The sequence below is a fragment of the Bombina bombina genome, chromosome 6 (assembly GCF_027579735.1).
Source record: "Bombina bombina isolate aBomBom1 chromosome 6, aBomBom1.pri, whole genome shotgun sequence".
Lineage (NCBI taxonomy): Eukaryota > Metazoa > Chordata > Amphibia > Anura > Bombinatoridae > Bombina > Bombina bombina.
In genome coordinates this window covers 256601342-256614953 of record NC_069504.1, presented here as the reverse complement: position 1 = coordinate 256614953, position 13612 = coordinate 256601342, and the positions used below count along the sequence as shown (strand labels likewise).

At 40.7% G+C, this 13612-nt stretch overlaps 1 protein-coding gene across 1 annotated transcript in view; it reads left to right on the top strand.

Moving 5' to 3' along the window:
* KCNMB4 (potassium calcium-activated channel subfamily M regulatory beta subunit 4) overlaps positions 1-13612 on the top strand; it is a 288593-nt gene that overhangs the window by 208421 nt on the left and 66560 nt on the right. Inside the window, exon 2 of the mRNA XM_053716788.1 lies at positions 901-1028. Coding sequence (XP_053572763.1) covers positions 901-1028 — 128 coding nt within the window. The remainder of the gene's footprint in view (positions 1-900; positions 1029-13612) is intronic.

Sequence of the window (13612 nt, the reverse complement as noted above, 5' to 3'; positions counted from 1 at the left end):
CCCGTGTGTGAAGAGGTAACAAGAGAGGAGGAGGTCATGAGCAGAGTGAAGGGGACAGGAGGGAGAGTATCTGGAGACATGGGGGCCTATCTATTAAGCTCCGTACAGAGCTTGATGCCCTGTGTTTCTGGCAAGCCTGCAGGCTCGCCAGAAACAACAGTTATGAAGCAGCGGTCTAAAGACCGCTGCTGCATAACCCTGTCACAGGAATCACCGGAATTCAACCCGATCGAGTACGATCGGGTTGATTGACACCCCCTGCTGGCGGCCGATTGGCCGCGAGTCTGCAGGGTGCGGCGTTGCATCAGTAGCTCTTGTGAGCTGCTGGTGCAATGCTGAATACGGAGAGCGCATTGCTCTCCGCATTCAGCGATGTCTGTCGGACCTGATCCGCACTGTCGGATCAGGTCTGACAGACATATGATAAATAGGCCTTAAGGTCTGAGATATGGGGGGGCATGAGCTGCTTAGTGCTCAGTTTTAAGGGTCCTTCTGTGAGCATCCCATCTACAAATTATTGGTGTCCCCTTTCCTACAAACTTTCAAACCTCTTACATCCAGCAGATTTTGTGAGGTATGCCTATCCCACTACTGACAGGCCCATCATGCAAAATGGTTTGAGTACCTTTGCTTTAATGCATTTTATTATTGTGTTATTATGTCCATATCATGAACTGCATTTATATTTTCATGACAAAATAAAATGTTCATAATTAAAAAATAAATTCAATTTCTTGCACTTCCCTGATTTTACTTTTTCTGCTCTGTTATGAAAGTTTTTCTTTTCCATCTAAACACATTATATAAGAATATGATATGATATTATGAATTTGTTGAAAATCAACTTGATGTACTCAGTATACAGCAAAAACTAACTGTTTCTTCTACCGATCCCAACAGTGCTCCTATATTCCACCATGCGAGAGAGAGAACCAAAAGAATTCTGAAAATGTTTTGCATGAACAGGAATACTGGAATAAAGAGATTGGATTCCAAGCATTCATCTGCTACTTTAATCAACATCGAAGGTAACAATTCCCCTGGCTTCTAACATCAGTGTTGCTGCATGATGAATATCTGTCAATCTGCCTGTCGTATAAAAACAATCACTGTCTTAATATCTTTTAATAAAAACACAATCTTTGTTGTTGTACTGCAAATATCCTGAGAATTTCTGATAAAGGTATTAGCAGTTCTAAATCCTTTAACTTCTCCGCAGAGGAAAAATCAATAATGTTCTCTGCTCTGTAATGCACATTTACTGAATAACTAGGGTTTGTGAGGATTAGTTTAATATTATTTATTCATTCTTTATTCAAACATGACTGTCTAGACACATATGGCTAGATTTAGAGTTTGGCGGCCAAAGGGGTGCGTTAGCTACTCGTGCTTTTTTTCTCCCGCACCTTTTAAATACCGCTGGTATTTAGAGTTCACAGAAGGGCTGGGTTTTCAGTGCGTTAGGCTCCAAAAAGGGAGCGTAGAGCATAATTTAACGCCACTGCAACTCTAGATACCAGCGGTGCTTACGGACGCGGCCAGCTTAAAAAACGTGCTGTTGCACGATATCCCCATAGAAAACAATGGGCTGAAAAAAAACCTAACACCTGCAAAAAAGCAGCATTCAGCTCTTAACGCAGCCCCATTGTTTTCTATGGGGAAACACTTCCTACGTCTGCACCTAACACTCTAACATGTACCCCGAGTCTTCTATCAAGCGACGGCTGAAGAAGTCCAGAAGAGGCTCCAAAGTCTTCATCCTATCCGGGAAGAAGAGTAGATCCGGACCGGCAACCATCTTCTTCCAAGCGGCATCTTCTATCTTCATCCGATGAGGACCGGCTCCATCTTGAAGACCTCCACCGCGGACCCATCTTCTTCTTTCGACGACTTCCCGATGAATGACGGTTCCTTTAAGGGACGTCATCCAAGATGGCGTCCCTCGAATTCCGATTGGCTGATAGGATTCTATCAGCCAATCGGAATTAAGGTAGGAAAATTCTGATTGGCTGATGGAATCAGCCAATCAGAATCAAGTTCAATCCGATTGGCTGATCCATCAGCCAATCAGAATTTTCCTACCTTAATTCCGATTTTCTGATAGAATCCTATCAGCCAATCGGAATTCGAGGGACGCCATCTTGGATGACGTCTCTTAAAGGAAACGTCATTCGTCGGGAAGTCGTCGGAAGAAGAAGATGGGTCCACGGTGGAGGTCTTCAAGATGGAGCCGGTCCTCATCGGATGAAGATAGAAGATGCCGCTTGGAAGAAGATGGTTGCCAGTCCGGATCTACTCTTCTTCCTGGATAGGATGAAGACTTTGGAGCCTCTTCTGGACTTCTTCAGCCGTCGCTTGATAGAAGACTTCAGCCGGATGATGGATGTCTAGCCCCCGTTTGGGCTTGGATGAAGATTTCGGAGCCTGGAACGATCGGTGATACCTGGCATGGTGAAGACAAAGTAGGAAGATTTTCATCGGCTTAGTGTTAGGTTTATTTAAGGGGGGTTTGGGTTAGATTAGGGGTATGTGGGTGGTGGGTTGTAATGTTGGGGGGGGTATTGTGGGGTTTTTTTACAGGCAAAAGAGCTGAATTCTTTGGGGCATGCCCCGCAAAGGGCCCTTTTAAGGGCTGGTAAGGTAAAAGAGCTTTGAACTTTTGTAATTTAGAATAGGGTAGGGCATTTGTTTTATTTTGGGGGTCTTTGTTATTTTATTAGGGGGCTTAGAGTAGGTGTAATTAGTTTAAAATTGTTGTAATTTTTTTCTGATGTTTGTAAATATTTTATTTATTTTTTGTACTTTAGTTAGTTTATTTAATTGTATTTATTTGTAGGAATTGTATTTAATTAATTGATTGATAGTGTAGTGTTAGGTTTAATTGTAGATAATTGTAGGTAGTTTATTTAATTTATTTATTGATAGTGTAGTGTTAGGTTTAATTGTAGATAATTGTAGGTAGTTTATTTAATTTATTTATTGATAGTGTAGTGTTAGGTTTAATTGTAACTTAGGTTAGGATTTATTTTACAGGTAATTTTGTAATTATTTTAACTAGGTAGCTATTAAATAGTTATTAACTATTTAATAGTTATTGTACCTGGTTAAAATAATTACAAAGTTGCCTGTAAAATAAATATTAATCCTAAAATAGCTAAGATATAATTATAATTTATATTGTAGCTATATTAGGATTTATTTTACAGGTAAGTATTTAGATTTAAATAGGAATAATTTATTTAATAAGACTTAATTTATTTTGTTAGATAAAAATTATATTTAACTTAGGGGGGTGTTAGTGTTAGGGTTAGACTTAGCTTTAGGGGTTAATCCATTTATTAGAGTAGCGGTGAGCTCCGGTCAGCAGATTAGGGGTTAATACTTGAAGTTAGCTGTCGGCGATGTTAGGGAGAGCAGATTAGGGGTTAATACTATTTATTATAGGGTTATTGAGGCGGGAGTGAGGCGGATTAGGGGTTAATACATTTATTATACTAGCGGTGAGCTCCGGTCGGCATATTAGGGGTTAATTATTGTAAGTAGCTGGCGGCGACGTTGTGGGGGGCAGATTAGGGGTTAATAAATATAATATAGGGGTCGGCGGTGTTAGGGGCAGCAGATTAGGGGTACATAGGGATAACGTAGTTGGCGGCAGTGTACGGAGCAGCAGATTAGGGGTTAAAAAATTTAAATATAGTGGCGGCGATGTGGGGGGACCTCGGTTTAGGGGTTCATAGGTAGTTTATGGGTGTTAGTGTACTTTAGAGCACAGTAGTTAAGAGCTTTATGAACCGGCGTTAGCCCAGAAAGCTCTTAACTACTGACTTTTTTCTGCGGCTGGAGTTTTGTCGTTAGATTTCTAACGCTCACTTCAGCCACGACTCTAAATACCAGCGTTAGAAAGATCCCATTGAAAAGATAGGATACCCTTTAATGACTGGCTCCAAATACCAGAGGGCGGTAAAAACCAGCGTTAGGAGCCTCTAACGCTGGTTTTGAGGCTACCGTCAAACTCTAAATCTAGGCCTTATACTGCAAACACAATCACACACAAATATACATACAATTTACCTCATATGTAAATATTGTATAATAAAATACAAATAAGTTCTTGGGTGGCACTTACTACTAGTGATGCAGGAACTAAAAGATACACTTAACACTTTGGGCTAGAGTGGAGTGGTAATTTGCGTTAACCTTGAGTCAGGTTGCATGCGTATTACAAGTTGAAAGTAAAAGGTTTTTGCTTGCGTGCTAACCCGACATGCAAAAAGCCGAACTCAAAAATTCCGCAACTATGTTAACATATTTCCCCATAGACTTCAATGGAGCGTGAAAATTGGAAAAAAATGAACACCTCTACTTGCGCTCAAATTCAATCACATTTTCTGAAGTGCGCTAACCCGACATGAAATATTAATATTTCACATTCCAATGTTCTTTACATAGAAGAATATGTTCTCGTTATTCATAAATACATATTTCTATTTATATATAATGGTTTTTTTGTTTAATACCTATATGTATATATAAATGATTATATAGATATATTTAGGTATAGATATATATACAGATATATTTATAGGAATATCTATTTAAAAATACTCCAGAATGTGAAGTATTTACAGTTAATACACTGTTAAACACTTTATTTAATATGAATATTGCATAAATATGATTTTTCATATTTAAAGCTACTTGACTGCAATGCACTTATATATTTGTCTATATATGTATACATATATTTATATGTGTACATATGTCTGCAAATACATAATTACATATGTACACACATAAACATATAAATATATATTTTATGGAGAGTCCACAAAGTCATTCAATTACTAGTGGGAATATCACTCCTGGCCAGCAGGAGGAGGCAAAAAGCACCACAGCAAATCTGTTAAGTATCACTTAACTACCCATAATCTCCAGTCATTCTCTTTGCCTCTGTCAATGGAGGAGGTGAAGTTTGGTACTGAAGAAATTAATTTACTTTTCACTGCAAGCAAGGGTTTGGGGTTTAGCTGAGTCTACGTCAATCTCTGCAGTAGAGTAGTGGTGGCTTTTAAACAGTTAGGAAGTTGTGAGGTTGTGCTTACTTTGTTTCCTAGACAGTATAACATAAAAGACAAAAGCGCAAAAAGAGGGGATTCAAGCGTAATTAGTTAAAAAGTGTTGTCTTGCACAAACATAGACTTCTACTCACCAGAGTTAGTATAAAAATAAGCCTTTATTGATGCAATCTTTAAAACGATACTCTGTGTCCCAAGTACAACAATCCGTTTCCCAAGGTAATTGGCAGCTGGAAGTTCTTATATGCAGGATACAACCTGCGGCGGGCGTAGCCGGCTTGCCCACCCTCAGCTAGTTACTCTAAGGTTGCGGAGCTTGGGACCGGTGATAGATTAACCCCAACGCGTTTCCCCCGGTATTCGCCGGGCTTTCTCAAGGGGATCTGGATAAGCCGTTTGATCCCCTTGAGAAAGCCCGGCTGTTCCGATCAGCCAATAGAATGCGAGCTCAATCTGATTGGCTGATTGGATCAGCCAATCGGATTGAACTTGATTCTGATTGGCTGACTCCATCAGCCAATCAGAATATTCCTACCTTAATTCCGATTGGCTGATAGAATCCAATCAGAATTCGAGGGACGCCATCTTGGATGACGTCATTTAAAGGAACCGTCATTCGTCGTTCAGTCGTCGGCCAGGATGGATGTTCCGCATCGGAGGTCTTCAGGATGCTGCCGCTCCACTCCGGATGGATGACGATAGAAGATTCCGCTTGGATGAAGACTTCAATCGGATGGAAGACCTCTTCTGCCCCGCTTGGATGAAGACTTCTACCGGATGGAGGACCTCTTCTTGCTCCGCTTGGATGAAGAATTTGGCTCGGCTGGTTGAAGACGACTCAAGGTAGGGAGATCTTCAGGGGCTTAGTGTTAGGTTTATTTAAGGGGGGTTTGGGTTAGATTAGGGGTATGTGGGTGGTGGGTTGTAATGTTGGGGGGGGGGTATTGTATGTTTTTTTTTACAGGCAAAAGAGCTGAACTTCTTGGGGCATGCCCCGCAAAGGGCCCTGTTCAGGGCTGGTAAGGTAAAAGAGCTTTGAACTGTAGTAATTTAGAATAGGGTAGGGCATTTTTTATTTTGGGGGGCTTTGTTATTTTATTAGGGGGCTTAGAGTAGGTGTAATTAGTTTAAAATTGTTGTAATATATTTCTAATGTTTGTAAATATTTTTTTATTTTTTGTAACTTAGTTCTTTTTTATTTTTTGTACATTAGTTAGTTTATTTCATTGTATTTATTTGTAGGAATTGTATTTAATTTATTTATTGATAGTGTAGTGTTAGGTTTAATTGTAGGTAATTGGAGGCATTTTATTTAATTTATGTCATGATAGTGTAGTGTTAGGTTTAATTGTAACTTAGGTTAGGATTTATTTTACAGGTAAATTTGTAATTATTTTAACTATTTTAGCTATTAAATAGTTCTTAACTATTTAATAGCTATTGTACCTGGTTAAAATAAATACAAAGTTACCTGTAAAATAAATATTAATCCTAAAATAGCTATAATATAATTATAATTTACATTGTAGCTATATTAGGATTTATTTTACAGGTAAGTATTTAGCTTTAAATAGGAATAATTTATTTAATACGAGTTAATTAATTTCGTTAGATTAAAATTATATTTAATTTAGGGGGGTGTTAGTGTTAGGGTTAGACTTAGCTTTAGGGGTTAATACATTTATTAGAATAGCGGTGAGCTCCAGTCGGCAGATTAGGGGTTAATAATTGAAGTTAGGTGTCAGCGATGTTAGGGAGGGCAGATTAGGGGTTAATACTATTTATTATAGGGTTAGTGAGGCGGATTAGGGGTTAATAACTTTATTATAATAGCGGTGCGGTCCGGTCGGAAGATTAGGGGTTAATAAGTGTAGGCAGGTGGAGGCGACGTTGTGGGGGGCAGATTAGGGGTTAATAAATATAATATAGGGGTCGGCGGTGTTAGGGGCAGCAGATTAGGGGTACATAGGGATAATGTAAGTAGCGGCGGTTTACGGAGCGGCAGATTAGGGGTTAAAAATAATATGCAGGGGTCAGCGATAGCGGGGGGCGGCAGAATAGGGGTTAATAAGTGTAAGGTTAGGGGTGTTTAGACTCGGGGTACATGTTAGGGTGTTAGGTGCAGACGTAGGAAGTGTTTCCCCATAGCAAACAATGGGGTTGCGTTAGGAGCTGAACGCGGCTTTTTTGCAGGTGTTAGGTTTTTTTCAGCTCAAACAGCCCCATTGTTTCCTATGGGGGAATCGTGCACAAGCACGTTTTTGAGGCTGGCCGCGTCCGTAAGCAACTCTGGTATCGAGAGTTGAAGTTGCGTTAAATATGCTCTACGCTCCTTTTTTGGAGCCTAACGCAGCCATTCTGTGGACTCTCAATACCAGAGTTATTTTAAAGGTGCGGCCAGAAAAAAGCCAGCGTTAGCTACGCGGGTCATTACCGACAAAACTCTAAATCTAGCCGTTTGTTTCCTAACATATTGCTGCCCTATGTATAGAAAGCCAGAGTTAGGTTACTGTGTTCTTTCTTTTTTCTGCAGGTCTCTGTAAGGAGTATGTGTCCTTTCACACCTTCTGAGCTGTCTTTCTGCCAGACAGTTAGATTGCAGGTAAGTGCTTTTTTTGTCTTCTAGGTATGGAGTTTTGCACTTTTCAGGATACTACTGCTTTTTAAGGATTTTCTAATGGCAGGATGCAGGCACGTATTTTGTGACTGAAACTGGGGCTGTTGCTTTAAGAGTTTATTTCTGTATATGTGGGGTTCCTTAATCACATATATTTTTTATTAAGGCTCTTTTTTGGTTGAACTTAGCAGTTTTTTGAGTGTTATAGGAGTGTTTTTACATTTCTTGGTACTGTTGTTACTGTTGCTTTAAGACAACTGGGAATCGGACGCTAGAAGGAAATTCAGCTGTCATTTGGCTGAGAAATGCGCAGGCTTTTGATTTTGGAGCAATTTCTCTTCAGTTGATCATGTGACCGGCTGTGCTTCTGTTTCAGTGTGTGAGCGGAGCGGCGGTGAGTGTTTCAGCCGCTCTGGAAAGAGACCGGTTTTCAGTTTTTCTAGGCTTTCGCATGATTCAGAGGGGTCAGGTAGGGCACCTCAGCATGTACTGTGGTGTAGAGGTCCCTAGGTTTATTATTTAACCTGTTCAGGTAATGCCGCAGCTTTCTCCTCAAACGTCCCAAGCCTCTCTGGCGTCACATGCAGTGCCCTGTGGTTCCTCTCATCCTCCTGGAGGAGTATATTTGCCTGCAGATTTTGCTGCACCGATATCTTCAGCGGTATCTTCGTCATTATCTGCTTTTCCTGTATTGGGAAAACGCAAGAGGAAAATTAAACATTTATCGGATAATAAGGTGTCTGTTTCAGCTGCTGCTATGCAGGTTTCTGAGGGTGAAATTTTAGATTCTGACTGTGTAAATCCTTTGTCTGAGATTGAAGAGGTTAGCTTCAGGTTTAAGCTTGAACACCTTCATGTATTGTTAAAGGAGGTATTGGCGACTTTGGATGACTCAGACTCTCCTGTTGTAGTTAACCCTAAGGAATCTAGTAAGCTTAATAAATATTATGATGTTCCTTCCTCAGTGGAAGTGTTTCCTGTTCCAGACCGTGTAACGGAGAATATTTTACAGGAATGGGAGAAGCCAGGGATACCTTTCTCCCCGTCTTCAATCTTTAAAAAGATGTTTCCTATTGCTGACTCCATTAAAGATTCATGGCGCACAGTGCCTAAAATAGAAGGGGCTATTTCTTCTTTGGCTAAGAGAATTACTATACATATAGAAGATAGTTGCTCTTTTAAGTATCCAATGAATAAGAAGCTTTAGGCTTTTTTAAAAAGATGTATGTTCATCAGGGTCTTCAATGGCAACCTGCAGTTTGTATTGTCACTATAACAAGTGCAGCATCTTATTGGTGCAATGCTTTGTCTGATTCTATTTTAGAGGAGACTCCGCTGGAGGAAATCCAAGATAGGATTAAGGCTCTTAAGCTGGGCAATTCCTTTATTTCTGATGCTAATATGCAGGTTATTAGATTGGGAACCAAGATGTCTGGCTTTTTTGTCTTGGCCCGTAGGGCTTTGTGGCTTAAATCTTGGTCAGCTCATGCTTCCTCCATGTCTAAGCTTTTGGCGCTCCCTTACAAGGGTAAGACCTTGTTTGGACCTGGTCTAGCAGAAATAATATCTGATATTACAGGTGGAAAAGGTTCTTTTCTACCGCAAGACAAGAAGAATAGACCTTAAGGATGTCAGAGTAATTTTTGTTCCTTTCATAGCTTCAAGGGTCAAGGTTATTCCTCTTCCAAACAGGAGCATTTCAAGTCTTCTTGGAAAACAGTCTTGGAACAAGGGGAAGCAATCAAAGAAACCCTCAGCTGAGTCTAAGTCAGCATTAAGGGTTGGCCCCCGATCCAGGATCGGATCAAGTGGGGGGCAGACTTTCCCTGTTTTATCAGGCGTGGTTACGAGATGTCACAGATCCTTGGGCTGTGGGTATAGTTTTTCAGGGTTACAAGATCAAATTCAAATCCCTCCCTCCCAGGGACAGATTTTACTTCTCAAGATTATCTGCAAATCAGGTAAAAAGAGAGGCATTCTTGAACTGCATTCAGAATCTTTCCTCTTTGGTAGTGATTGTTCCAGTTCCAGTAAAGGAACAGGGTCTAGGTTTTTATTCAAATCTGTTTGTGGTTCCCAAAAAAGAGGGAACTTTTCGACCAATTTTAGACCTAAAGTGTCTCAACAAGTTTCTCAGGGTGCTGTCCTTCAAAATGGAGACCATTCGGTCAATTCTTCCTTTGGTTCAAGAGGGTCAGTTCATGACTACCATAGATTTGAAGGACTCGTATCTTCATATTCCCATACACAGGGATCATCACGAATTCCTAAGATTTGCTTTTCTAGACAAACACTTTCAGTTTGTGGCTCTTCCATTTGGTCTTGCCACAGCTCCCAGAATTTTTTTGAAGGTTCTGGGGGATCTTTTGGCAGTGATCAGGTCTCAGGTAATTGCAGTGGCGCCATACTTGGACGACATCTTGGTTCAGGCGACATTTTTTCAACAAGCAAGTTCGCATACAGAGATCATTTTGTCTTTTCTACGTTCCCACAGATGGAAAGTGAATCTTGGAAAGAGTTCCCTTGTTCTGTTTACAAGGGTAATGTTCCTAGGGACTATAATAGATTCCCTATCTATGAAAATTTTTCTGATGGAGGTCAGAAAATCCAAAATTCGCTCATCTTGCCTCCCTCTTCAGTCTACTGTTCGGCCATCAGTAGCTTAATGTATGAAGGTAATTGGTCTGATGGTTGCTTGCATTCCCTTTGTTCGATTCCATTTGAGAGTTCTGCAGTTATCCATGCTCAGACAATAGAAAGGAGACCATTCAGATCTGTCTCAGAGGATAGATCTAGATCAGTCGACAAGACACTCTCTCCTGTGGTGGTTTTCTAAGGAGTATCTGTCCCAGGGCACATGCTTCCAGAGACCTTCCTGGGTGATTGTAACTACAGATGCCAGTGTGATAGGCTGGAAAGCAGTCTGGGACCAATTAAAGGCCCAGCGACTATGGACTCGGGAGGAGTCTGCTCTCCCCATAAACATCTTGGAGTTGAGAGCAATTTTCAATGCTCTGATGTTTTGGCCTCAGTTGTCTTTAGCCCGATTTATCAGATTCCAGCCGGACAACATCACCTCAGTGGCTTACATCAATCACCAGGGAGGAACTCGGAGTTCCTTAGCCATGGAGAAGATGGTTTGAATTATTCAGTGGGTGGAAGCTCACAATTGTTGTCTAGCTGCCATCCACATTTCAGGAGTGGACAACTGGGAAGCGGATTTCCTGAGCAGACAGACATTTCATCCTGGAGAGTGGGCTCTCCATCCGGAGGTGTTCTCCAGGTTAACCCTCAAATGGGGGGTACCGGAGTTAGATCTCATGGCGTCTCGACAGAACGCCAAGCTCCAAGGTATAGTTCAAGGTCAAGAGATCGACAGGCAGCTCTGATAGATGCACTGGCGATTCCTTGGGTGTTCAGTCTAGCTTATCTGTTTCCTCCGTTTGCTCTCCTTCCACAAGTCATTGCTTGTATCAAACAGGAGAGAGCATCGGTAATTCTTATAGCTCCTGTATAGCCTCACAGGATCTGGTATGCAGATCTAGTGATGATGTCATCTCTGCCTCCTTAGAGGTTGCCTCTGAGGAAGGGCCTTCTAACTCAGGGTCCATTCCTCCATCCAAATCTCGTTTCTCTGAAGCTGACTGCTTGGAGATTAAATGCTTAGTTCTGTCTAAGCGAGTCTGTCATTAAGACTATGATCCAGGCTCGCAAGCCTGTTACTTGTAAAATTTACCATAAGGTATGGCGTAAATACTTTTATTGGTGTGAATCTAAGGGCTACTCTTGGAGTAGGGTCAGGATTCCTAGAATTGTGTCTTTTCTCCAGGAAGGTTTGGAGAAAGGGTTATCAGTCAGTACTCTCAAAGGTCAGATTTCTGCTTTATCTATTCTGTTACATAAGTGTCTGGCGGTTGTGCCAGATGTTAAATTCTTTTGTCAGTCCTTGGTCAGAATCAGGCCTGTGTTTAAATATGTTATCCTCCTTGGAGTCTTAACCTTGTTCTTAAAGTTTTGCAGCAGGCTCCGTTTGAGTCAATGCATTCCATAGATATTAAGTTGCTATCTTGGAAGGTTTGGTTTCTTATTGCTATCTCTTCTGCTCGGAGAGTTTTGGAACTCTCGTCTTTGCAGTGTGATTCTCCTTACCTTATTTTTCATGCAGATAAGGCGGTTCTTTGTACTAAATTTGGGTTTCTCCCTAAGGTGGTTTCAGATAGAAATAATAATCAGGAAATTGTTGTTCCTTCTCTCTGTCACAATCCTTCTTCTCATAAGGAGCGTCTGTTTCACAACTTGGATGTTGTGCGTGCTCTTAAATTCTATTTGCAGGCGACTAAGGATTTTCGCCAATTTTCTCCCCTTTTTATTTGTTTCTCGGGAAGCGTAAAGGTCAGAGGGCTACTGCTACTTCTCTTTCTTTCTGGTTAAGAAGTATGATTCCTTTTGCTTATGAGACTGCTGGACAGCAGCCTCCTGAGAGAATTACGACTCATTCCACGAGGGCTGTCTCGTCTTCTTGGGCTTTTAAAAATGAAGCTTCTGTGGAACAGATTTGCAAGGCTGCATCTTGGTCTTCTCTGCACACTTTTTCCAAATTTTATAAATTTGATACTTTTGGCTTGGCTGAGGCCTCTTTGGGAGAAAGGTTCATCAAGCGGTGGTGCCTTCTGTTTATGTCTGCCTGTGTTGTTTTCCCTCCCTATTTATTCCTGATCCTCTAGCTTGGGTATTGGTTCCCACTAGTAATTGAATGATGTTGTGGACTCTCCATATCTTAGGAAAGAAAACAAAATGTATGCTTACCTGATAAATGTCTTTCTTTCCGGATATGGAAAGTCCATGACCCTACCTTTTATTTAGACAATCTTTTTTTGACTAAACCTCAGGCACCTCTACACATTTGTGTTATTCCTTTTTCCCTTTCCCTTCAGTCGAATGACTGGGGATTATGAGTAGGGGAGTGATACTTAACAGCTTTGCTATGGTGCTCTTTGCCTCCTCCTGCTGACCAGGAGTGTTATTCCCACTAGTAATTGAAAGACGTTGTGGAATTTCCATATCCGGAAAGAAAGAAATTTATCAGGTAAGCATAAATCACTCTAGCGAATGGATTTACTTTCAACTTGTAATTTGTGCTACTTCCGACATGCTCAAAAAGCAGCAATAAACCCCTTTTCGCTTGCGCGCAGATGTTAAATAAGACATTAGTAATTTTAACTTGTAAATAATGTGCAGTAGGTTTGAGAGAGGAAACCTTATTCACCCTATTGTCTATAATGCTGTAAAAAATGTTTTTTTAATATATATAAATGTATATGTGTTATTCCCATGAGTTCATATCTAGGTAAGCTCAAGAGTATGTATATATTTTGAACACTACATGGCAGCTGTTGTTTTTTTTTTTGCAGCAATGGGGCATATTTATCAATCTGCGAGCGGACATGATACGAAGTAGCATATCATATCCGCTGCACATCAATAAATGCCGACAGCATATTTTATATTCTTGTGAACTGCTAGTGCAATACTGCCCCCTGCAGATTCGTGGCCACTAGCAGGGGGTCTCAATCAACCCGATCGTATTAGATCAGGTTGATTTTTGTCCGCGGCCTCAGAGCAGGCGGACAAGTTATGGAGCAGCGGTCTTTAGACCGCTGCTTCATAACTTCTGATATGCCCCAATGTTTCTATTAACGTTATGCCTACAGTGCTTAAGATATGTGCACTCTCCTGAACTTCTATCTAGGTATGCTGTCATTAAAAGGAGCTCACTTTCAGAAAAATGTTACTAATAGAAAGAAGTTACTTTTTTAATTGTGTGCTCATTCTGAATTATGGAAGTTCAATAGTGTTCATTCTGGGTTCAAAATGTCATAAGTTTATTTCCTGATTGGAGAATGTAATGAGTGGACCTAAT